General features: G+C 35.8%; 2 protein-coding genes across 2 annotated transcripts in view; one reads left to right on the top strand and one right to left on the bottom strand.

Annotated features, from left to right (window-relative positions):
* Nucleotides 1-558: 558 nt before the first annotated feature.
* LOC131586063 (F-actin-capping protein subunit alpha-3-like) lies at nucleotides 559-1,103 on the bottom strand. The gene is given in 4 exon segments (XM_058852801.1): nucleotides 559-674; nucleotides 677-825; nucleotides 827-1,001; nucleotides 1,004-1,103. Coding segments are annotated over 4 exon segments (540 nt in total).
* Nucleotides 1,104-1,218: 115 nt separating this feature from the next.
* LOC131586062 (1-phosphatidylinositol 4,5-bisphosphate phosphodiesterase zeta-1-like) overlaps nucleotides 1,219-25,859 on the top strand; it is a 48,367-nt gene continuing 23,726 nt past the window's right edge. Inside the window, exons 1-7 of the mRNA XM_058852800.1 lie at nucleotides 1,219-1,373; nucleotides 2,304-2,454; nucleotides 6,780-7,014; nucleotides 13,515-13,716; nucleotides 15,280-15,424; nucleotides 17,268-17,423; nucleotides 24,640-24,867. Of these exons, the coding sequence (XP_058708783.1) occupies nucleotides 1,219-1,373; nucleotides 2,304-2,454; nucleotides 6,780-7,014; nucleotides 13,515-13,716; nucleotides 15,280-15,424; nucleotides 17,268-17,423; nucleotides 24,640-24,867 (1,272 nt within the window). The remainder of the gene's footprint in view (nucleotides 1,374-2,303; nucleotides 2,455-6,779; nucleotides 7,015-13,514; nucleotides 13,717-15,279; nucleotides 15,425-17,267; nucleotides 17,424-24,639; nucleotides 24,868-25,859) is intronic.

Here is a 25,859-nt window from a genome sequence, read left to right as displayed (position 1 = left end):
CCCAGCCTACATCCCTGGTCAGTCCTGAAATATCTTCTGCACTAGCTATAAGAAATTTATTCCTCCAGTGTCCTGATCTTCTCTTTGTTCATGTATCTATATAAGGGATTCAGAGATATATGCACAAGCAAAGCCTGAAGGCTGAATTTACAAGGTTTCAGTAGCAATGAAAAAAAAAATCTAGATATAATGTCCCAATGTCTTTGCTGATCTTCCTTACTAGATTCCTTATAATCAATGCTTCATTTGGTGTGAAATTACAAAAGTGAATATAATTTTGGTTAAAACTGCGAAGGAAAGTAAGAATTTGCTTGCTATCTCAGCTGGAGCACTGTGCTGCCTTTGACATCTTGACCATCCCTGGTAAAGTACTTGAAAAGTACATGAAGAAAGTGAAAAAAAAAACCAAATTATTTCCAGTCACCGCAGACCTGAAGTATTTTTAAAGTGGTGATTGACTGATGGAAGTCTCTGTACTCTCCTGAGTGATCCAGAAATAAATCAATTAAATAACTCCATTTTGTCTTTTTTCCCCCATTTTTTATTTAGGCCATCGTATCAAAGCTGGTATTTCAGTAAGCATTGAGGCACTTCAGCACTGGAGACCTTGGTGTTCAGATGCTGATTGTTCCATAGTTTATTCCACTTCATAAAAGTGTGAGTAACAGGGAATTCCTCGACAGATTTTCGTCCCATACATCCTCTGACAAAACCTGAATGTTTTCCAGAATGTCAATACAAAACTTGGTGTCCTCAGCTTTCACAAGTTTCATAAAATCTGTGGCAAACTGCCTTTGGTCTGTCACATTTCGAGTCTCACTCAGGCTTGCTGACAGCTACACGGAAGCTGGCAACTTCGAAGCAGTTTGCCTGGGGAAGAATTCCTGTAAAACGAGTGGGAAATGGAGTCAGGGTGTAAGTCCAGCCTGATTTCCAAGGGCTGTCCCAGTGATTTGAAGGCTGATACTGGTGTGCCTCAAAGCAGGACATGGACAGCTGCTCTTGCCCAGGCTGGTTTTGAGGACAGAGAAGTTCCCAGCAGGAAAGTGGGAGCTTGGGTGGCCTCCCAGCACTTTGGGGTGGCATCCCACAACTCTCAACATCCACCATCACCCTGTGCCGTGAAGCCAGCTGGTTCCCCAAGGCCCAAAGAAGGGATTTCCCCCCAGGTCTCTGCAGTGGGTTGGTAGCACAGTGCTCCTGGTTATCTGGGGGAAGATGTTGTGCTGGCAGCCTCTGCCTCACCAGCTTGTCACCTCGGACCGGGACAGAGAGACCTCGGCCAAGCTGGCCAAGCTCCCCTGGAGGACATTGGCACGGCTGGCTGCAAAAGGCCTGCTCTGCCCCACACAGCTCCTGCCAGCAGACGTGCTGTGGGTGTGGGATATCCTAAGGGTGGGAGACGGGCAGGGCCTGGAGACGCTTTGTGCTGGAAGGAAAAGGCACAGGATGGTGGCAGGGTGGTGGAGCAATGGGTGGGAGACAGGGGCAGGGCCTGGGGACACTTTGTGCTGGAAGGAAAAGGCACAGGATGGTGGCAGGGTGGTGGAGCGGGGGCAGGAAGGGGCCTGTGCTGGGCGCCTGCAGTTTGTGACATCACCAGAGCAACACTGGAGCGACACTGGAAGGATGGGGGAGTGAACATTCCATGCCATTCTGTCAGGTCACAGTGGCATGAGGAGCCCACTGTGAGCCCAAGTGAGATCTCGGCTATGCCACTGCAGTGAGGGGCCTGGAGCAGGCGGTGCACAGCCACCATGGATGAGAACAGATATCCTTTTCTTCTTCTACCTTCTCCTCTTCCTCTGCTCTCCCTGCCCTGTGACAGCTGCCATTGGGATGCCCCTGACATGGCCCTTTCCCCTCAGGCCTGGGCACACAGGGGATGCCCTGGAGGGCCTGGGGCAGCCAGTCCTGTCAGCCAGGGCCGGTTGATAATGTTTGGGTGGGCACAGTGCTGGGAGCACTCGTTCCCTGGTGTTTCTTGGCACTCCCCACCATTCCCTGAGCCTGCTGAATCCCCTCGGCTTCCCCACGTTTCCCTCCTCTCACTGCAGCCCTTTTTGCACCCTGACCACCCCTTGATCACACCCTCCCTTCGGCCCTTCTGTCACTGCTCTCTGGGACTTTGAGGACAGAGCAGAAATCTCTTCCTGCACACCTTGGGGCCTGCTGCATTCTCAGAGGGCAGAATGCAAGGATGTTCTAGAGTATGAAGAAAGGGAAGCACAATCTTCTTAGGTTTAATGAAATTAAACTTTTCCCCCTCATCCCCTCCATTAAAAGGCAATTTAATTGGCCAGAATCTTCCTTAACCTGACGTCTCATACGTGGTTTTGGAATACAATTCAGAATGATTTCAAGAATGGGAATGTTGATTTAGAGGGCTGCAGGAGGCTGCTTGAAAAAATGCAAATAAAATTTGATGAAGACCATTTAAAACATATTTTCAAGGTAAGGTGTATGTCCATTAAGCAATGAATGGTTTAGAAGTTCAGTTACACACATCATATGTTTGCTGATTTTTTTCAAGTTAATTTTTTGGGAAATGTATTTCAAGCTAGTGTGGTGTGCAAAATCAGCAAAGAATTTTCCTCCTCCAGGTCTTTCATGTCTGTGTAAAATAGATAACCCAGGGTTTGAATTTGAATCATGAGCCTTTAGATTGGAAGGTATCTCTAAGATCACTGAGTCCAACCATTAATACATTGAAAAGTCCACCTCTGCAACTTGTCCCTAAGCACCACATCTGCAAGCATTTAAGTACTTTCGAGGAATGGTGACACAGACACTTCCCTGGACAGCCTGTTCCAATGCTTGACAACACTTTCAGTGAAGAAATTTTTCCTAATAGCCTGGCACAACTTGAGTCCACTCCTGCTTGTCCTACTGCTTGTTACTCGGAGAGACTGACACCCACATAACTCTGTCTTTTCTCCACAACAAATTAGTGTAAGATGGAAAATATGTTGGTTTGGATTCCCAGGTTTTTTTTTGTAACATGTCTGCGCTTGAGAAAAGTTAAAGCATTCTGGTTTCATCCTATTCAGCTTCTCTGGTCAAGCTAATGAGCCCAGACATGTCTGTCTGATTCTGGACAGAGCCATGAGAGCAATCTTCTCAAAATCCTCTTTCCAGGAGGACAATTGGGATTTCTCTGAGCTGTCCAGGCTTTAGATCCAGCACACATTCATTCCTTTCTCCACTATACCTCTCCTGTAATATTTAAGAGGTGTGCCTGAATGGATGGGAATCGCTCTCTAACTCCCTGGGAATGGATTTGGCCTTGAGAGGTGGCAGTTTTAAAGATATTTCTGTGAAGATGACATGATACAGCTAGAAGCTGGACTTAAGTTCATTTAGTGTAGGCAAGCAAACTACTGCCAAGCAGATCTTGTCTCAGTGAGCAAATACTAACAAATGAGTACTGGATACATATTTTCTTCATGTAATGACTCAAAATATCTAAGATTTTCCCTTTACATCATTTCCCCCCCAAAAAACCCCATCTGTCTGGTAATGCTTTTTCCCTAAGGGAATGAAAACAAGTGTGTATATATATATATAAATATATATATATATTTATATAAATACATGTATATTTACTTACTTTCACCTTTATAGATATGATTCTTTTGAGAATGTTGCAACCAGCTGGCAAATTTTGTCCTGATTTGGCAGAGACAATTAACTATGGCAAGTCAGAAAGGTCATAAGAAGGAAGGCACTAAGCTTTCCTCACCCTGTCTTCCTCTCTCATTGTTTGCCTTCTCAAACCAAGGTAGAACCAGCAGCATGAGCTCAACGCTGGCTGAAGAGGCTTCCTGTGGTTTTTTGAACTTTCACTGCATGGAGAAAGTTTCAAAGCTAGAGGATCTCTTGAGAACTTAAAGATATTTCTCGTTGTTTCCTCTATCTTCCCCCTACTTTGGTTTCTGGCAGGAATGTGAGAGATGGTCAGCTGTGGGAAGAGAAAAGGAGATTTGAGGGAAGTGACCTGCAAAGAAGAAGTCTGATCTAGTTGTATTTAACAACATATTATACCCAATAGCCTGATCTAGTTATTTATAGCAGTACTGTTAGGTGCCCTATGCTATTTGAGAAAGATTTACAGGGGTTCAGTAGTTTGGGGGGTTCAAATATTTCATCAGCGAAACAATATGTAAAAATCCAAAGCATTCTGGATGTTACTGACATCTTTGTAATTAACTGCACATCAGCAGTTAATCTAATGGTTCTACATAGCAAAATACATTTTATAGAAAGCTAATTTTAAGGAATAATCAGCTTTTTTTCTTCTCTGTTCTCTTTGAGCTTATTTTACTGTAATACTCTTTTGAGCAGTATCAGAATTATGAACATTAAGGTTTTAAGGAATAATAAATTTTCATCTAATTTCTCTCAAGACTTTGTCTCTTCTTTTTCTGAACAGCAAAAATTTGATATGCATTAATAAAAATAGGAATGATAAAAATCTACCCCAAAAATTTACAATATCTTTTTATAGTGACATGATTTTTATCACTTTAATTTGAAGAGTTCTTTGTGTAGTATTATTGCCTGTATTTCACCAGGAGGCAGCTAAAATAGAAACTTTACTTTTTTGTCCAGCTTCTCTTTGTGCCAGTAACTAAGTGAACATCCTCCAAGTCCTGATAGACTGTTTATTTTCAAAAGAAGTTGGTATTTTCTTTTCCTGCTTAATGGTTATAAGCAAATTTGCAGCATTGTTAAGAACATTAAAAATTGGATGGAAGAAATCAACCTTAGATGGGGAATTTCTCAGCAGTAATGAAATGTGTATAATTAGCATTTGTACAGAAATATTTTCTTGCTGGTGATTTCTGTTAATAATGATCATTATTATTCTCTTTTGCAAACTCAAAGCAAATACTGAAGTACTCATTTGTAAGATTTTTTCACTAGAACTCCTCATGAAATTTAATTTTGTACTCGTTTCAGTTATTTAATATATTTTTACTCCTATTGTACTTATTCAGAAGTGCAGAAAGAACTTTACTGCATAGGAAGGAACTGGCACCAGATCTTTAAACTTTTGGCTTTCATGGTATGGCTTCAAAACCAATCTAATTTAGCAGTAATCCAATCTCTTGATCAAAGAGCAGCCAGAGCTCAAGTAAGCAATTTCCTGCTTCTAGACATTTCTGTGGAAGCCAAAGCAGCCATAGTAAGGGCCATGTTTGGATGTTTGGATGCTGGAACGTGGTGTCTTTGGCATCTCAGTTTAAGGAGCCAACAACTGAGAATTTTCATCAGTTTACAGTCATAAGCACTGAGGCAGTGGATTGCCATTTGTGGTTTTTGTGAGCAATTTTGTCAGAAGATTTCTCTTGATTTGGCAGGTTTTAAGCAAAAATCAGGCTAAAATGATAGAAACATTTATATTTCTATATTGATATTAATTAATTAATCAGTACATAATTAACTAATATATAACATATATACAATATACAGCATATAGCATATACTATATTTTATATTATATATTAATAAATAATATTAATATACGTAGTATATAGTATATAGTTTATATAATAGAATATATGTTATATATTATTATATATATGCTATTATATCTTAATATATGTATTACATATTATATCTTATTATGGTTATATTATATTATATTATATTATATTATATTATATTATATTATATTATATTATATTATATTATATTATATTATATTATATTAATGTTTTAATAAATTTATATTTATATTTATATTTATATTTATATTTATATTTATATTTATATTTATATTTATATTTATATTTATATAGAAATGCAATTTATATTTATATATTATATATATAATATTTATATTTTTATATATTATGTTTATATATATGCAAGACATATATTTATTTCTATGCTTATTTATATATATATGCAGTTACTTATTTTAAGTAGAAAATTTTAAAGGAAAAATAGAATTGTTAAACCTGTGAAAAATGTAAAAAGCAGAAATGGTAAAAAAGCATTATTCTGCTCAAATTCTTTTGTGGCCTTTTAACTTTTCTAGTGACTTTTATACTGAAACACAGAAATTAATTACTATGGTAACATTCTGTAAGCTGTATGAAAACAAGCTTACAATTCAAGAATTCTGAAAGTGTGAATAATTAATCTAAGTTAAACATTCTGGCTTGTTAAGATTAGAACATGGTGTCATAGGTTATTACAAAATATCTTGTCTTCAAACTTGAATATTGTTTTGTTGTGAAACAATAAACTTCGTTTATTGAAGTGTTGAAAGGTTTGTATTTCTTGGTAATTTGGTCATCCTTATTTCATTTTTAAGATTACTGGTTGCTGATTTTGTGTGCAAATTTGACTGACAGTATTTACAATATGGTGTAAATAGCTGTTGGAGAGGTATTATACTAAATATATTTTCCACTTGATAAGTTTTATGCTGCACATTTATTTTAATGCATAGCATTTTAAAGATTTTCAACAATGTGTTTGAATATTAAAAATGCATTAAATCTAAATTTATTGCACTTATTTAGATGCTAATTGTGTCATATGGTCCATTTTACTTTACATAAAATATTTGTAGCACACAAAGTGTCATCTAAAAGTTGAGGAGTGTAATCTGATTGTAGTCACTGTTGCCTGAGGATTCTTCTATGATGCTCACTCTTATGGTCAGTTATAAAAGAGTGTTTGGTGCATAATTTGTATAATTGCATGTTGTTTCATGAATTTCTTTTTTTTTTTTTTAATAAATTTTGCTTGCTTTTTTCCCTCAGAAAACTATTGACAAACAGTCAGGAAATATTATTAGCATGGACGACTTCAGAGCAATTTATCGAGCTCTTGTACACAGGCCTGAATTTGAAGAACTATTCAAGGCTTACTCGACAGATGGCAAAATTCTACCTGACAGCCAGCTCCTTAAATTTCTTATAAAAGAACAATTTCAAACTGAAGCTAATGAAACAACTGCCTTAGAAATTATTATGAAGTATGAACCCATTGATGAAGGTATGTACAGTTTAACTATTTGATATCTAGCTCTTATTTCTCGTGCTTCTCTCAATGACTGTGTTGTCCTAAACCTCATATATTTCTTTCTTTAAAAGCATGTCTTTTCATCTATTTATTATGTTTTCTTCCTGTGTTTTAATTTCTTTTTATGGTGCCCTCCTTTCTCTGCTCTGTTCTTTTTTCTGTCATTTCTTTATCTTTTTATTTCTAGTCCTTCTACAAATTCTGTTCTTCAGCTCATTACAAACCATTTTCAATTTGTTTTTCTTAAAGTCCATATCTGCCATTTTTCTTCTCTGCTCGTTACACTGTCTTCTCTCCCTTGAGTCACTTAGTGAAAATTCAAGGCCTCAGACAAGACTTTTATGTCCTTCTGACTTCCTTGCAGGGGCACTGTGGAAAATTTTTGTAGGTGCCTGGTCACCTTTTGTGAATCACTAGAATGCTGAGATGAGGAGGGCTTCATAAATCTGTAACATGTTCTTCACCTATTTAAAGGTGCCTCAAGTTGGGGTGTAACACTTCTGCTGAGCGTCACTGATTTCAACTTGTGGCAAAATTTACAGCTAGGAAAAGGATAGAACTGCATTTTGCTGCAAGCTGTTACTTTATTCAGTGGAATATGTTCAATTCTTTCGTTTCCTTGGTTCCCAGTCGTTGAAAACGGGTGGAATTGATAAGTGGTTAAGAAAAACAAACCCAAGGGGAAAATATTTCTTCTGGGATAATAGCACTGGATTTTCTATGGTGACCTGTGGTGGAAGAAGAAAATGGAAAATGCCACTTTTTCAATGAGAAACAGAAGAACATTGGGTGTTTCATTTAGAGGCACTTACTGTCCAGTAATAAAAACATGTGACTCCTTATGCCTTTACTCTTTAAGGCTGCCTTTCAAATTTAACTGTATTTTATTAAACATATTCTGCTCTTTCAGAGGAGCTAATGTTTACTAATTGTTCAAATTACCAGCTTAAAAGGTTCCTTTTATTTTGTGTTACCTGTTTTGATGGGAAAGTTCAAATCTATAGCACAGTTAAACAATGAATAATCTTCAGTCCATTAGAAAACACCTTTATAAATATGAACTGAAGTTTCTATAGGTTTAATTTAATGTCTGGTTGAAATTTCAGATGCTGAGACAAATTCTTGTTTGTTTCTTCACCTGTGATAAATTTGTTTGTCTTGTTATTGGAAATAATCTCGCTGAACAAAATAACCTCTGTATTGTTCATGCTCCTTTGAGTGAATTCATACTCCCACTCAAACATATTTATTGAAAAGTTCCAGTTATGATTGACATGAGAGATGATTCATATGGTATTGTGATAGACCATTTTGTGTAAGTGTCGTTCTGAATTTGCTACAGAACATTATTCATCAGGATGATCTGTTGGACTCATCTGTCACCCTTGCCCTCCCTGTGTCTTACAAAAAGGGAAAAGGCCAGGCTTTGACATTTGATTGACAGGTTTGCTAATAGTAATGACCATTCTCTCATAAATGTGATAGCACTGCTATGTCAAGATTAGGATGAAAACAATGACTACATTTTACATCTAATTTAAATAAATCCATTTATAGCATCCAGTGCATCCCTAACATTTCTGCAGAGAGATTTTCAAAGCTATTGAGCCAGATAACTTTGAATTTATTCTCTGTAGGTACTGTAGCTAGCTCAGGACAGTATGGAATAAACTAATCTTTCATTCTTGTTATACAATTTAGATGCCTAATGTCAAAATACTACACTAACAGGTTTTTTCACGTGTGTGCTAAAACCTTGCATTTTTGGTAGAAAGAGCCATTTCTATGGAATTGATCACAAAATATGTGATTCACACCTGACAGTTGTGTCTTACTAGCACCCCAATGAGAGTTTTATTCTTCCCAAACATTCCATTATCTTCCCATTTTACTATTAGCTTTGAATAGAAGACTCAACTCATTAAATGAGATTAAAGAAAACATGCTAACTAAATAATTTTTTTTTAAGCTTGGTATATATGTCTTTTTTAAAAAAAATTCTGCTCATTTACATGGATAGGATTAGAGGCACAGTGAGGATAAGAAAGTGCATCCCAGTATTATTTACAATGTAGAGCCATTCAAGGACTCTATTCCTGCCTATTTTCCTGCTAGGCAATACAAAAACAGGGCAAAAATGCAATCCTGTCTTAAAAAAAACAGCTTGCTTTGTAAATAACAATATAAGCCTGGTGCATCTGTCAGACAAGGACTTTGAGTAATCCAGAATGTATTTGTGAAGCAAAAAAAAAACATTCGCAGTTTATTCCTAGTGCACACAGTCGTGAAGGTTTTTTTTGGATTTTTGATGTATGCGAGACAGAGCTGAATGTAGAGCACAAATTTGCAGAAGAGAGCATTTGATCCCATTGGCCAAGGTAAATCAAACTTAATAAAGGAGACATCTCTGCCAAACTCCCACAGATTTCATAAAAAATCATGTGAAGTAAGAAAGATGGCTTAAAAATCTCAACTAAGACAATGGCTGTGGCTGGATTTGAGAGACACAATATATCAGATTATGAAAAGATGTGTAAAGGTCTAGTCTCAGGGAAAAAATTCAAGACAAGGTGATTATGAGATATAAACCCTTAGAAAACTGAACTGCTGTTCAGATAGATACTTTATTCCAGCATGCACCAGTTGTAAGTGTGGGTAAGGGAGAAAAAGCCTCCCTAGAATATAAACTGAGACTAGAAAAGAATTAAGTGTATTATAACTTTAGTCAAGGAAATACTTCTCTCTTTACTGTTCCCTTAGAGCATGAATGTTTCATACTGATGTAGTCAAATTTCATAGTATGAAATTCCATCTGATGATGTTTCTGCCTTTTAATGACTGAAAGATTCCTCCTTCCATTATAGCAGAGTAAAACCCTTGTCTGTGATTGCAAGTATTTCTCATGAGTTCACCCCTAAAATTCCCAGCAAATGTATCTGTACCCACTCCACTCTCTCTGTCCCAAGTACCATAGACATTTAATTACTCATTTAGCTCTCTGGAAGCAAAGAGCACTCACATACATTTAAAAACATGGGAAACATCTCTCTCTCCACATTTCCTAGTCTCACATTCCGTTCAGGCTCTTCTCCTCCCCACTCCTGAGTCTCTATTTCAGTCCAGACACCTCTCCCAGACCCTGGCAGGGCTGCAGGTTGTACTCAGTCCCTTCAGGAGGAAATGGGTCTTGCAGGAGGCTCTGGCCAGTGCAGAGTGATTTCTTGCTTGTTTTGTCTGCCTCATTGTGGGTACTCTAAAGGCCTTCAGGGCAACAAACATCTTGTGATAGTTTTCCATTTTTTCTTTCTGAAGAGAAACATTTTCAAAGAAATTCCAAGGTAAATAAGAAAAATGGAATGTAATAAACTCTGAAAATAATGTATAATGTAATCCAAGTTTTTCAAATACCCAGGTTCAAATATCCATAATTCCTCTCTGATATGACAGTATTTGTATATATGGCAGAGCTGGAGTTTACCCTAACAGGAGGAATGAGAAAAATAATTTTATCTTAAATCAGATTTAAAAAAACCCCAAACAATATAAAGGAATATTGTTAATAAAATGAATTGTACACTATCCAAAAGAGGAGGGCAAGACAAAAGAAATCATTGAACTTTGTGAACAAAAAGAGGCAACGAGAAGGCAGAAATCTTTTCTTGCCTTCCCTTTCTACAACAAATGGATATGTGTGTGCACACTAACTACTGCTAAAAGGTCCTAATGGAGAAAAAGACTGAGGTTCCTCCAGGGGAGGAATGTAAGGTCTTGATGAAAGTCTTTTCACTGTGGAATAGTTATGGAGATGAATTCCCATTTCCTTTAATGTAGAAGCAGAAAATGTCTGTAAGTGGTCAGAAAATAGCATGGCTGGGCTATTCCTCAGAAATGTAAGCTCTGTAAAAATACAAAGATTTTTAGTCTGTTGATTGGAGACATGAGCTGAATGTTTTACTGAAGTCTATGAGCTTACATCTTGACTAACAAAACAATGTTAGATGTTCATTTTTTGGGGATTATGGTCATTAGCATATTTGCTTGAACATTAATTTCTCTTGAGAATATTGCAGTTAACTTTTGTCGATGACAAGAACAGCCAGGAAAACATCATAAATAATTCAGAAAAAAAGCAAGACTGAAAAGCCAGTATTTTTTCACTAATTTAATAAATAAATGCAGAAAAGGTAGAACATAAAAGATGTACACACACACACACACAAATAGTTACTAGCTCTACTTGTAATTGCTCAGAGAAATCTATAGACCATGAAAAATAAAATAATCCAAAATGAAATCCAGACAGCTCATGTAATTCATTAGAGGCAAAACATACAGGATGAGTGTATTCTGTTTTGAGTAATGTGAAAAAATTCAAAATGTTTTTTAAAGATCCAGACAGTAGAAATTTAATCCAGTTGTTACAAGTATAGAACAATATACCACGTGCATGTGGATAAATCTATAGGATTCACTTTTCAAGAGTCATCAAGGCTGCAAGAAGTCATCCTGCAAATCTCTCAGCTAAAAGAAGACCAAAGAAATTCCCGATGCAATAAGTACAGTCGGTTCTGTAATATTATTAATATTATTAATCTGAGTAAGATAGTCAAAAATATGGATGGAACAGGGTAGGACCTTCTTAAATGATGTAATCAGGTCAGTGAAGACAGGTTGACAAATCCAAGTTCTTAGAAAATTGTAACAAGCTTGACTAATACAAGTCAAAGGTTACTTTTGAAAACAGGGGGGAAATGAATGATGAATTGAAAGACTGGAAAAGATCAAATGTAATATTTGTTTTAGAAAGGGAACATCTAAAGAACTAGTCACTGTCAGTGACTAGAAAAAAAAAGGAGAAAATAATAAATACGTAAACCCTTCTAAGATGGTAAAAGTGAGTTGCAGTTTGTCAGGACATTCCATGAAGAAATAGTATCCTGTTTTCTCCTATGAAAGATTAACAATACAGATGGATAGCAGAAAAACGAAAATTATCAGAAATCTGAAACAGAAAATGCCCTGGATTGGATTTTTTTTTGAGGAAAGGAGTGGAAAGTGGGAAGTGCAAAAGCAGTGTTCATAGGAGAAAAAGTGTGAAAAAAGAGGAGAGGAATAATACCAAACAGAACAAATATTTTGGACAGCAAGGAAGTTTCAGGGTAAATTTCTGTTTCCTAATTATGAAAAATTTCCTAACAAGGTTATTTAGCAGTTGAAATGCTTTTGTTGGGTTGTCTGTGGATTCTTCATCAATGGAAGACTGGAAGAATAACTTCAGAAAGACTTCTGTTAGGAATAAGTTGTTGGGTGAATGCATGTTTGATGTCTGGATGCCCTTCTGTTTTTCTTTATCATTGTAAAACATTGCAAGTTTTCTAGTTCAAAGACCTGTGTAATTGAGAAACAATTATTTTCTGTAAATTCTCATCCAGGTGTAAAACTTCCAGTCTGTCACACACCAAAGATCGATAATTGCAATTCTAACTTGTACATTCTGATTCTTATAGCTGCAGTAAGAATTACCAGGGCAGAAAAGGGGGTTTTCCTACTGGTATTTCCAGTCCCCAAGTTTGTATACATCGACTTCTAAACTATTATTAACATAAAATAATCTTGGATTATTTACTTATTGTTAACTACTAGCCTAACGGTGACAATAAAATTATTTTAGAGTAAGAACTGAGCAAAATCCCTCACTAATTCAAACTATATTTTGAAGCAAATCTAACTTTTGAGATTATATCATTTGTAAAATGACTGCATTACAAACATGACATTGAGAGCAGTAGCTGGCAGTGTAATGGCTCTGTTTGCCATTAAATCAGTCAAAACCAAAACAAATGGGATGACTATCACTGGTATGGACTCAATTAGTTCATTTTGTTATAAATATAGTAGTGTAATAGGCTTGATTTGCAATTCATCTGTGTAGACAGTTATTTCTTTGGTTACGATGCTATTTTTATTTCAAATATTTCTAAACATGATTTGATCAATATTTATTTGGAATTTTCCACCCCTGGCAAAGACATTTGGTGCTAGAAGTCATAGTTTCTGCAAGATTATATTGAGAATTTCTGACTTTTTAGAGAACAATCCTGGTTCTTTTAAAAGAGAAGATTCCCTTAACACGTTGTCTGGCATGTTACTTTCCAAAGTAAATGACAAATATTTTATTTATATTTAATTAGGACTACTGAAAATTCTTCTTAGTGCTGTCCATAGAAGAATAAAAGTGTCAAAACACATTTTTTTCCTCTCAGAAGTTTGAACCACAGCAATTCAGCTCCAGAGTCACACGTATCTGATGTTTGTGTTGTTTATACATTTGGTATGAATTTTAAAATTGCAGGAAAGCTTTGTGCTGTATAACCTTCAGCAGTGTTCAGAATTGGCTATTAAAAATTTCAGAAAGTGCATCAGAGTGGCTTCACAACAGAGATTTATTTTTTTTTCCTTTTGTTTTTGTTCAGTGAGGAAGAAAAGGCAGTTGTCATTTGAAGGATTTATAAGATACCTGAACTCAGACGAATGTTCAATATTTAAAAGCCAGCACAAGACCGTCTATCAAGATATGAACCAGCCATTATGTGACTATTTTATTTCGTCTTCTCACAACACCTACTTGATAGCTGACCAGCTAATGGGACCCAGTCACTTATGGGGCTATACCAGGTATATAGACATAATTTTTAATATTTTAAACTTTCTTTGGCTTTTTTTTTTTTTTTAAAATTAATGCTAAGTCACATACAATCCTACTTGGAAATAAGGGACAAAGCCATCAAAGATACAAGTTGAAATGAGAGTGGTATTTTATTTTGTGTGTACACTTTTCAATATATTTGCCAAACCATCTGTTCAAAGTCTGGAAGCAATCTATTTTTTTCACTTACATCTCAGAAAATCAACCTTGCAGCAAATGGAATCTATAGTATATTGTACAGTACACGATTAAATCAGTTTTTAATCTCAACGTGCCATGCAAAAAATAAATAACTCCCTGAAAGAAATGTAAAATTCCTGGGCAAGCTGTGATCTGTTCAATGTAGAAGATGTGTGCTGGAGTATGTCTGTGTCAAGGGTATCTGTGTTCAGTGCATGTTGCAGTGTGGGCAGGTTAGAAACAACAAAAACAACAAAACATGGGCATTCAAGTAGGCAGCAGGGAGAGGAACCTGTGCAGTGTGTGACTCCAAGAGGATGATGACCAGGATGCCTTATTGCCAAGACAGGGAAGAAAGAAATTAATTGTGTAGTAAATGCAACACTGAGAGGGCAGGATGTATTAAGAATTAGGAGGAGATGTGTCCAGAATTATTTGTACTACTTTAATGAAGAGAAAGCAGCAGGAATCATCATCTATCTGAACACTTTGTAATTTTTTTTTTGGTTGCTCTCTTGATGTTCTTTAGTGACTTGCAACCATCAGAAACAGTACTGAATTTCTAACAGTATTTAAAATTCCATTATGTTAATGCTGCCTTGCTGAAAGTAATTGCAAAGAAGGTATAACCCCCTCTCTCTTTATCTCCTATATGTGTGAGGAAAATGCTAAAATCAGCTAAAGGCATATTTGACATATTGTTAATGTGTGAAAAGCAGGATGTAAAAGACAGCTTGGTAATTAAGTAAAACAGTTTATAAGAAATGTTTCAGTTAGTTGCAAGTCAAATATTAGAAACCTAAGAATTTAAGGGATGACACTAACATATTCAGATTAAAGCAGTAAAGTCAGGGTGTCTCAGAAACTTTAGCACTCTTAGAAATGTGGTCTGGGGAGAGGAACTGTTTTATGTAAAGACCAAGTGCAACCTGATTCTCCAAGTACTATAGATTTTTAAATATAGTGATTCTCAAAATTCTAAGCAAGTTTGGAATAGTAGCACAAAATAGCATTGAAAATATTTATTCTTTTATTTTAAGTGGCAATTTGCCTTTGTTCCAAAATTCCTTAATTGAAATCTTTGATTTTTAGCCTTTTAAGGAAGATAATGCAGGTAATCCCATATTCTTTAAAGGTCTAATAAAGTTTATTAAATAACACACACCTAAAATAGGCAGAAACAGAAAGTATGTCTGTCTCATATAATTCTGTAGGATTTCTATTTATGGTGAAAATGAGGTGTTTTTTCTGTAATTAATCCCTGTGCTTGTAATTAGAAACACAGCAACTTGTATAAAAAAGTTTGCTATCTTTCTTTTGGCTGCAAAATTGTTTCTCTTGTTCTTCTGAAGTGCTCTGTTAAAAGGATGCCGTTGCCTGGAGATTGACTGCTGGGATGGCACCAACAACGAACCTATTGTGTATCATGGTCACACTTTAACAAGCAAAATTCCATTTCGCTCCGTAATTCATGTGATTGACAAGTATGCATTTATGGTACGTACAGATCTGTGTGTGTATACATGAGTTGGTTAGAATGGGATGGTGGCTTTAACTAAGTGGGGACATGGCTCTTGTAAATTCTCCAGGGTAAAAAAATGCAACTGAGCAATGGGTATTTTAAAAATTAATTGCAGAGCAATTGTGCTATTTGTTCTTAATGTAGTTTAAAATCTAGTTAAAGGAATCATAATCATTTTTCCTGATAATGAATATAAACCAAACTTAGTGCAAAGGATTCAGGTGATCTCACTCAGCTTGTTAGGTGGAATTCTCACCTGACATAATTTAAACAAGGACTGAATCTATATTGAAGACCTAGTTCAGATTTTTTCTGATGTTTTCCTCCTTCTTTATATCCCTTAAAGGTTTTTTTGTCACTTACTCTTCTGCTGCTATGAGTCTGTCTTGTATCCTCTGTGTGAATTTATAAAATAGACAAAAATATTAGATAATAGATGAGTTTGAGACTTTGTTTTCCATTTCCTCTCTTTTGATTTTGAATGTTGACACTGATAAATGTTAGCAGCTACTGATGTTTTTTGGTCAGGTGACCCATCAGAGCAAAGTTCCTTTTACCTATCTCTAGAAAAACACTGAAATCTGGAGAGTTTTTGCACCGTCTCAGGCTTTTGTATAAGCTTCTGGTGAAACTCCTGCTCAAAGGAAGTGCTGAATGACTATTAAGATAAATCTCAGAATCAGGCCAGCATTATGTGTGTGAATATATACATCCACGATCATAAATTTATGTGGATTTTCATGCATATGTATTTATAGCCTTCTCAGTGTTAATCAAAGCTGTGATTTTTTTCTGTTTTCTATATAAAACTTAATTAATCTCTGATTTTAAAAGTGAAATTAAAAACATGATTTTATTCCACTGTTTTTCAAAACCCACTGGATAAAACTTGCCTCTTCTTGCTAACACACAGCATATTGTGCTTAACTCTAATTCAAACTTCAGTTCTCAAGCCCAAGTGCCAATGAGATGATAAAATCACAACAGGTCATGGTTGGTACCAGCTGTCCATGCAGGCTGAGCTTTTCTTCTCTTAAAAGTCAATAGCAAGTGCTCAGGAGACAAATGTAAAGACAGGAAAAACATAAAATGGTGTTTTCCTTATTGACAATTTAGGCTCTGCCTGAGCAAAGATTTCATTCAGACTATATTTTTGGTATCCACCAGTATTATTGGCAACTTATGAGATTTACTTATAAGTCTAGATGGATGCATTTCTTTTGAGTTCTTCTCTAATTTTTACTAATTTTCTCTTTTTCACCTTTTACCTTTAATTTTTACTCAATTACCCTTGCTTGAGTAGTGTGATGAGAAAAGTGTATACTGTCCCTAGAAAAGTTTGTGGTATTATCAAAAATAAAAAATATCCATAGCTTGTTCATGTAAAGGAAATAATTTCTGAACAAGCTTTGGGGAGACTATCAAAGCCTTGATAGACTATTTGAAAAGTAGTCAAAAAATCTGTCATAAACTAAAGCAAAAGACATTTAATTCTGATTTATGCTTTCAATTTTAATTTTAGAATCTGATTTTAGCTTTTAAAACCAAAACAAAGCAGTCCTTTTTTCATATATGTCTAGCTCTGTTTTAACTTTCTGAAGGTGCATTTCTTTTTTCTTCTTCAATTGTGCTTTCTTTTTTCCACAAATGTTACCTGTTTTATTGTGTTACTAACCTGGAACAAGTGATCTATATTCTGAAGTTTTTGAAAATGAAGGTAAATACAGATGGCCAAGGGGACTTTTGTAAGATATTTTGGAAAAGCAATTATTCATATTTTTATTTATTAATAATAAAATCCTAAAATTATATTTCCAGTCATCTGCCTATCCAGTTATACTGTCTCTGGAGAACCACTGCAGCCCTAAACAGCAGGAAGTAATGGCAGACTGCTTGAAAAGTATTCTAGGTGACAAACTTCTCACTACACCAATTGGTGGTGCAGTAGATATGACTGAACTGCCTTCTCCTGAGGTAATAAGTTTTCATTTTTCTCTGTGAAAGAAATGGAAATGATGGTGGGGTTCTTCATTATTTTTTTTTTTCAGTCCTCTGGGACTGAATTTATGGATCACATCTGTGTCAGAAATAGACTTCAGGTAGTAACAAAAATATTTAAACTGCACCAAAAAAACACATGGAAATACATCTGTTATTTGCTGATTTATTTTTTTGTTGCTTAAATTGAAGGAAATTCCTGAAATTTAAGCATGTTATTGAAATGGAAACCTGAGCCTACATTTTTTGTCAATAACAGTGATGATGGAGGTTTTTTTTGGTCCTCTGCTACTGCAAAGCCATTCTCTTTCTCAGTGTGTTTCTCCCTCAGACAGCGTTTCTCAGCGGATGGCCCGAGACCCCTGGGACATGAAGTCAGAAAAGGCAATTAGATGGGTGTTGAAAATTTTATTGCAAACTAAAACAAATACATTTCCTTTGTTCCAGTCTTTGCACATAATTTTCTTTCAAGGACAAAAACTTTTTTCAAGTCTTTTGTAGCACAAATACGTGCACACATACAAAATACTTATTTCAGCTTCTCGCTGTTGCCAGTATAGCCATATTTTATTCCTTGTGTTTTTACAGTAGCTAAAAAAATGCAAATGAAAATGTGGGAAGGAAGCACTGTCATAAGGAAAAACAACACACAAAAGGTGTTTAAAATAATTTTTTAAGGATTTGTCAAGGAAAAATATTTTTGAAGTGATCTGTGCAAGAAGATGTGCTGAAGTATTACCGTACTCTTATATTTCCATAACAATGTTGTAATATTTAATGTTCATGTTTCTCCACCCTTTTTTTTTTTATTGTAGCAATATATTTTTTTGCATCATGGTTTCCAACATAATTTTGAAGCCTTGAAAACTGTTTTTTCAATTAGGAAAAAATCTAAACTCTATCAAACAGGAGGGCTTGTTGTAAAGCTTCTCAAATCACGGCTGGATTCAGTGTAGGAGATGTGCAAGGATCATATGTCCTCTGAAGCAAGCACAAAATCAGTGAAATGGAATCACTGAATCACACACTTAAAAATATTAATTTCTATGATATATGTCCCTTACCATATGGTTACTGTGATACAGGGAGTTCATACTTCATATTTCCACAGCTTAGAGTTTTCATGAGTCAGCTCTGTAGAGTTTTGCCTGAAAATGGATTGCTGGGTCTATGTATGGAAATGCTGTCAGCTGAGATTAATTCTCCTGAGCTTTTAACATATTAAAGTATTGTGAGACATATTTCCCATCTGTGCAAGGTGTAAGGATTACCTAAATAACGCCACTGTCGTCACCTGATTACAAAAGTTTTAATTCAGAAAATTATTATCTTGAGAATGAACACAAATGAGGATCTTCTCTGTTTCTCCTAGGTTTTCTGATCATGCATGTAAGAAAAGTCAGTAGGACTTTACTTAGCAATGGAAATATGTAGCTATGACTGAATTTGTAAATTCAGTTATAAGCTTGACTTTGGCTGGCATCTTTTTGAAGAGCCAAAAAAGGAGTTTAGTGACATCACGTCTTTAAAGCTTGGGACCTTGTGCATTTTCAAGGCCTGGGTAAATTCATTGTCATTTGAGAAAACCAAATTCTGAATTTAGTCTTCAGACTGCTTTACTCAAGCTGTGCAAAAGAGATGTTACAGAACCACAAATGATGAATTTGAAATGCTCTTTGTTGGAAGGATCCTCAGTTAGTGTGAAAAAGAAAAAAGCTGTCACCTATATAAGTTGTTGGTCCACTTTTTTCAAGACGGAGCATTAGCAAGAAAAGGGAAAAAGCCACCTCAGTGTTCTTCAAGATCAGAATTGAATGGTTATTTTGTGGGTACATGAAGTGGGAAATCACATAGTTTCTCCAAACACTTCAAAGAAACATTAGACAACTACAGGTTCCTTTTAGGTTTTGGAGTTTTGGAGGCTTCCATCGAAATAATTTTCTTTTATATGGTCAATCTTCTGCTTCTTTCTTTAAGTAGGTCTTGAACTATACCTTTGTCAACTGAGATGATTGTGTGTGTGTGGAAGGAGGTTAAAATGAGGAACACGCCCACTCTTAGGTGGTTCCTTGGACCACCTTGCAATGATGTCTCCTACCATTGTAATTCTAAGTGAAAATCACATGGAGGCGCAGGAAATAAAAGCGGAGGATCACTGAACACTTCCTCTCTCTGCTTTTCCCAACACTTGCTTCATCTGAAAAACAAACCCCAGAAAATTTCAGGACTAAAGGTTTTTTAATTCTTTGCCTTCAGACATATATTCACACTTCCATCTGACTATATTGATATTATTAATTCCCTGCAATTCCTGTATTCTGTGGCATCTCAGCACACAATTCCTCCTCTACATATGGAGGGAGGAGAAGACTTTTGCACTACTTCTTTCTTTCCCACAAACTTTATCCCATGAGAAACTGAGGCTGCTTTTAAGCTTCACCTGTCCCATCTCTTTCCCAAGAAGATGTTTTGCCACCCAAAGCGACAGACCTGATACAATTCTCTGCTCCCAGTCTTGGCCATCATGGTGCTTCTAAAGAGACTTCATGAACTCCCTCTAATCTTCACTGGAATAACAGGTCCTTTGAGTCAGGTCCTGCATTAAATTAGATTTGACATCAGTGACGGGCGCCAGACATCTCTGCTGGTTGTACCAGCACTCCTGGTGATGTGCTGATAGAAAGTGAAGGAATGAAGTGCCTTATGCAGCAATTTGTAGATGAACTTAGAAAATATCAGGATGCTAGAAGAGATAAGGTTTTACTTACCCTGCTGTGTTCCTCCTCTCAAGAGATCTGACAGCAATTGAAAGGAGCATGTGGGCATCCAATATAACACAGAAAAGAATGTAAGCACATTGATGCTTTGATGAAAGTTTGTTCCTCAATTATTTTGCATTGTAGAGCATTGAACTGCCTTACACTGCTGACAGGATAGATATATCAGATAGTTAGGAATCTTTTATTATTTGCAGGTTTCCTGTCACAAAGTTGGAATGAGATATTGATGTGTGATTAACTGAAAGTGAAGTGGCAACTACTGTGATTTTACAAGTTCTCTTTAATGTTTACCACACAGCTGCAAGATCAATTACTGCATTGTGATGTCTCAGAAGCATTTCTGGCCAGGATTGCCAAGGCTTCCCTATGGTTGTTAAACCTGTGGTGTCCAAATAAAAGGATCTGTTTAATGAGATCCTTGAGAAAGATCAATAGAAGGCCCCCAGTACAACTTCATGGGCTATGGATATTTTAAATTCTGCTATTATGGGGAAAACCAGCTAACTCCATAAGCCAGGACTCATCCTTCACACTTTTCTTCACCTTTATCTACTCAGTATAAAAAGGAGAGCTTTCTCTACACAGTGAGTGTTTTCAGTGAGAAATTCAAGATTAAGCACATCTAATTCTGTTGCTTCATTTATGAGATTAATTCCTATTTATTTTGACCAACACATTCACATATGCAAATGTCTTGACCAAGTCTTTGCATCAGAAATACTTTTGTTTCTTAGCAAGTCAAAATGTTTCTAGTCACTCTTATGCCTTTTGATCAGTCTATGGCATCTATTCTTTACAAAAAATATGAAAAAAAAAAAAAAGAGAATGTGGTATGTCTTGGTGATGACCTCAAAAATAATAATAAAAAAATCCATACTGTTTCTCATAAAATTTCAGGAATCTCTAGGCTGTAGTGAGTACATACAGAAGACTCATCTAATTCCTTCACTATTTTTAGGCATTGCACTCTTGAGGGAACATGATTTTCCCAGAAATGTGGTAAACATGTGACAGTCATTATCTGTTAATAGCTTCTTTGCATTGTAAAGCAACTTCAGGAGGTAACTAAAAACAAGACATTGCCATATTTTATATCATTACCCAGGTAGGTCTTGGGTCAATGGCTTATTTGGTGTATAAAAATCATGTGGTTTGTTTGGTAAGGCATCTTCTTGGACCATTGAACTTTGGTAAGGAATCTGTGCAATGAAGACTCTGAGCCAACCTGTAACCATCTCATCTTTCTCTGCAATCATCTGGACTTATTTCCAATGCATCCAGAGATTTAGTTGCCCATGTAGAATATAGTTTCAGCTATAGCACAGCTATTTATCCTTAAGTAGACTTAAGGTAAGTAGACTTACCTGAAGTCTACTACAGAGCACAACACAGAAATGGAATTTTCAGGGTAGGGTGCTTCTCACTGGGTAAATGTGTTGTAGGAAAACTTGCTATGAGGTAGCTAAAATGCTGCTCCTGATATAATTAATATTTGTTTGCCTAGAGCTCAGACCTTGCTGGTGGTATTGATTAAAAATATCTGTATAATAAGTATACAGTATTGATATAAAGTATCTGTAGATGATAACTGTGATTTATAAGGCTGCCACAAAGACATCCATTCACACTTCACTAAGTGTGATTCGTTAAAGATAGCTGGTGTTGGGTTTTTTTAACAGTTGTACTTAACAAATCTTGTCATTGTCTCAAAACCTTTCCCTGTGTCAGACTTCACAGGAGGTGTTGTATCTTAACCCTATATCAGTATTTAAGGCAGCAGTATCATTCTTGAAATAGAATATTATGTAAAACTCAGAAGAGATTTTAACTTTGTTACTTAGCAAGATTTTCAAGGCTTGATATTCCTCTAACTGAGCACCTACAGCTGGTCAGGAGAGAAGAAGGGAGAACAACAAGCTCAATTTAAACAGGAGAAGCTATTCTGTCTTTAATACTTCTGTCTCAAATCCAGGGTTTGTTCCTTACATTTCTGGGCACTGAATTTTCACATTAATTGTAGTCATCAATAGGTGGGTTTGCCCGATCCAAAGTGCTTGTGATTTTTATCTTGGAAACTTGGCATTACTTCAGCTGATTTGTGTTATACATCCCATTAACCAGAATGCACAAGAAAAAGGTTTTGTTCATTTAATTATGTAAATATTTGTTCTAGTTGATTGCACTTCGAGGTTTTTGCTTATGCCAGTCTTGAAGTCCCACTATGCTCTAGGGAGGTCCTATGATGTTTTACATATTTGAATTTTTTAGTATGCTTGCAGTTTTTATAGAAGTAAACAGCAAATGTATTTTTAACATATTTTGCCTTTCATAATAAAACTAGAAAGGAGAAGTTATAGTGAATGCTCAGACTTTCAGCTCATTAAAAGGCTTTTCAGCTCTCTTAGAAGACCTGGACATGTAGAGAAAAAGGTGTCACATGTTTAGCAGTGCTGATTACCAATTAAAGAACTCAGATTTCACACAGTCACTGAATTTGTAACCATACATTTGTTATAAGTTTTTTTGAAGATGTGTGAAGTTCAGACAAAAGCCTATGCCATTTTTTCACTCTGTGTTTCACTTTCAGTGATTGGGGGTAACTATTATTGTCATTTGCTTCTGGCCAAAAAATAGCAAATTCTCTGGAGTATTTTTGTAACTGTTTCTGAAAAGAACCATGATTTTAGAATGTTACCTTTGTAGAAAACAAAGCAAACCTTAAAAAACTTCTCCTACCTCAGGATGTTTATGTTTTTGCTAACAGCTCGCAAACAGAATTTTAGAGACTGATTGACATCATGACCCATTTTTATATCATTACACACACACACTATTGTCTTTCTTTACTTAAAGTTATGTTTGCATATAGGAGGCAGTAATGTAACCATAGATAGTTTTTTCTTCCCTTGTATACCAGGTCTTTTTTATTGTATTTTATTTTTTTTTATTTGTAGAATGAAGTCTTCCCATGAATAACAAAATACAAGATCAAAAGTGGATAGAATTGCTTTTAGATACTGGGAAATGTGAACATGCAAAGCAAAATTCAGAACTCTTAAAAAACATGAGTAGCATTAATCATATTAAAACTCTTCTAAAAATACCAGAGAAAAATAAAAAAAAGAGTGCATTAATAAGAAATGAAGGCAATGTTAAAGGGCATCCTTATCCTGAGTCACCAGTGCAGAGAGACTAATCAAACCTTCCAGCAGCATGGCATTGATAGATATTGGGCATAGGATGTCTCATTCCACTGGCACCCTGGCAAACTACCAACACGAGATCTGAAGCGATAGGGGGATTATGAGCAATGGAGCTTGCAATGGAAATAAATGGAATGTCTCTATCCTTGCCTATGGCTCTGGTTTCTACTAAAAAACTTTGGCTTTATATATTTCTGTTATCCATACCTTTCATATTTACTTCGTGGATACCTTAAAACACAGCATTTCAGTTACCTTTCATTTATTGTGAATTTTTTTGTTCCCTCTTCCCGCCACACTCCCAGTAGTGTAATCTTCCTTTCCACTAGAGCATAGGAAATTCAAAGAACATTTTTGTGGATCACTTTATTCAAGAGTGACAGTAAGTCCTGTTACTCCCTGACAGCTCCTGTGTACAGATGTACTGCTGCATAATAGAAGCTTTACTATTAATATAGTTTTGTAAATTGAAGTGAAATATATACTCATAGGATTCTGTTCCATAGATGAAAGCCATGCTGTTAGAATCAATATAATTCAATGATGTTTTTCTCCCTTTACATTACATATTATGGAGGTTGATACACGTCTATTTAAAAATAGAGAAACTGTTTAGGCAAAATCACCAAACTTTTGTTTCCCTGGCCAGGTAAGACCAGCATAAGGTTCTACTGTAAAATAACACAAGTTATAAACAAAAGTTTTCATTTGGTACACCAGAGAGATATGCACAAAGGCATTAATCAAATAACAAATTTCCTGCAGGCTTAGTGATAGATGAAAACATTCCAAATGAATAGCAGACACATCTTTAAGTGTGTATATACACATAGAAGTACATTTAGGCTTAAAATAGAAGTAAAAAAATAAGTAAAAAAATATACCTTCTATGTCTTGCCTGGCTATCACTTTTGGCTCTTACTTAGCTTTCTACTTTTATCTTTTCATAGTTTCAGCATCTGGGTTCCTGTGGAAGGAAGAGAGCCTTTTTTCCTGTCATGGTGTTAGATAGGCTCATTCTGTTGTGTACATTGATCCCCAGATTCTGTTTGGTTTCTTTGGCTTTGGCTTCTGCCTCACTCTATTTTAATTCATTTTGCAACCTCACATCATTATATTTAATAAACAACTTTGAAGATTGGTTAAATAACACCAAGAGATGAAAACCTAAGTAATTCTAGTTACTATTGTTCAACCTCTTTTCTATAGGCATTAAAATTCAAAGTTCTGATAAAAAATAAAAAAGTTGGAACAATTGAGGAAGGTCTGCTCAGGATGGATGCTGAATATGGTGGTGAGACAGAGGAACTGAGTGACTCTGAATCTGAGTCTGAGGATGACGACGCACATGACACGTTACCTCTTCAGCCATCAAGGAGTCCCACCAGAAGAAGAAGAGATCATAGACTTTCACCCCCACCTCAAAAAAAACCAAAGGTAACTTTTGCTGCAATTGAATATAGAGAACACACAGATTTTTTTTTTTAAAGAAACTCGATTATCTTAAAATAGAGACTAAACTGAAAAGTTGTTATAAATAAGTTATTTTAAAATAATTTATATTTTAAATTTAATTTAAAATTTAAAGAGAAAACTTTAAAATTACTAAGATCAGTGCATTTGGAAATTACATTTTTTAGCTCGAGGTTTCAGAGTTTTCCTGCTCTTATAAGAAAAGTCAGACTGGACCACATTTTAGTACCCAACTCAAAATCAACCCCTTCCTGTGCTCCCATCTTGAACTTCAACATTTTCCTCTCTCAAAACTTGTGCTTGTCCCAGGCTCTCGGTCCCACAGTAGATTTAAGATGTGTTTTGTTGGTGCCATGGCTCTCCTGGAACTATGTATAGAGAACACTTACAGCAGTACCTGATGACAACAGGCAGAGTTAACCATTTCTTCCCCAGGTCTTCCAGTCTATTTTTAAGATAGATAAAGTCTCCTATTTTCTTCAGTTCTGGATTTTTTTGCATTAAATTAGGTGCACATTCCTGGTTGTGCTGGAACATTTTTCAGCACCTGGAGCTGAAGAGGTGTTTTTAGATTTATCATGCAGAGACTTAACTTTATTTCTGAAAAAAGTGTAAAAATTTGGTGTTTGAAAGTCAAATTGAACTTAGTTTTTTTAACCAACTATAACTCTCTACCACGGAAAATCTGTTGCTTCATCAAGGTTGAAACTGCCTTGTTCAGCTTTTTTAGGATGTCAGGCAGCACCTGGTGTACCCAGTCACTCTTGCACATCATGCTCTGATTGCCTGAATGTGGCTAAACCAGCAGTGCTCCTCAGAGCCCAGCACTCTCGCTGAGAAGCAGTGTCTCTTTTTTTTTATATGATTTGAAAGTTTTTTTCTTCTTTCTCATTCCAACTGACATGGAGAAATAGTAAGGAAAAATTCTGAGGAAGGATGGACTCTGACCAGGAAGG

The sequence above is a fragment of the Poecile atricapillus genome, chromosome 18 (assembly GCF_030490865.1).
Source record: "Poecile atricapillus isolate bPoeAtr1 chromosome 18, bPoeAtr1.hap1, whole genome shotgun sequence".
NCBI classification, from domain to species: Eukaryota; Metazoa; Chordata; class Aves; order Passeriformes; family Paridae; genus Poecile; species Poecile atricapillus.
This window is presented reverse-complemented; position numbering and strand designations above follow the sequence as displayed.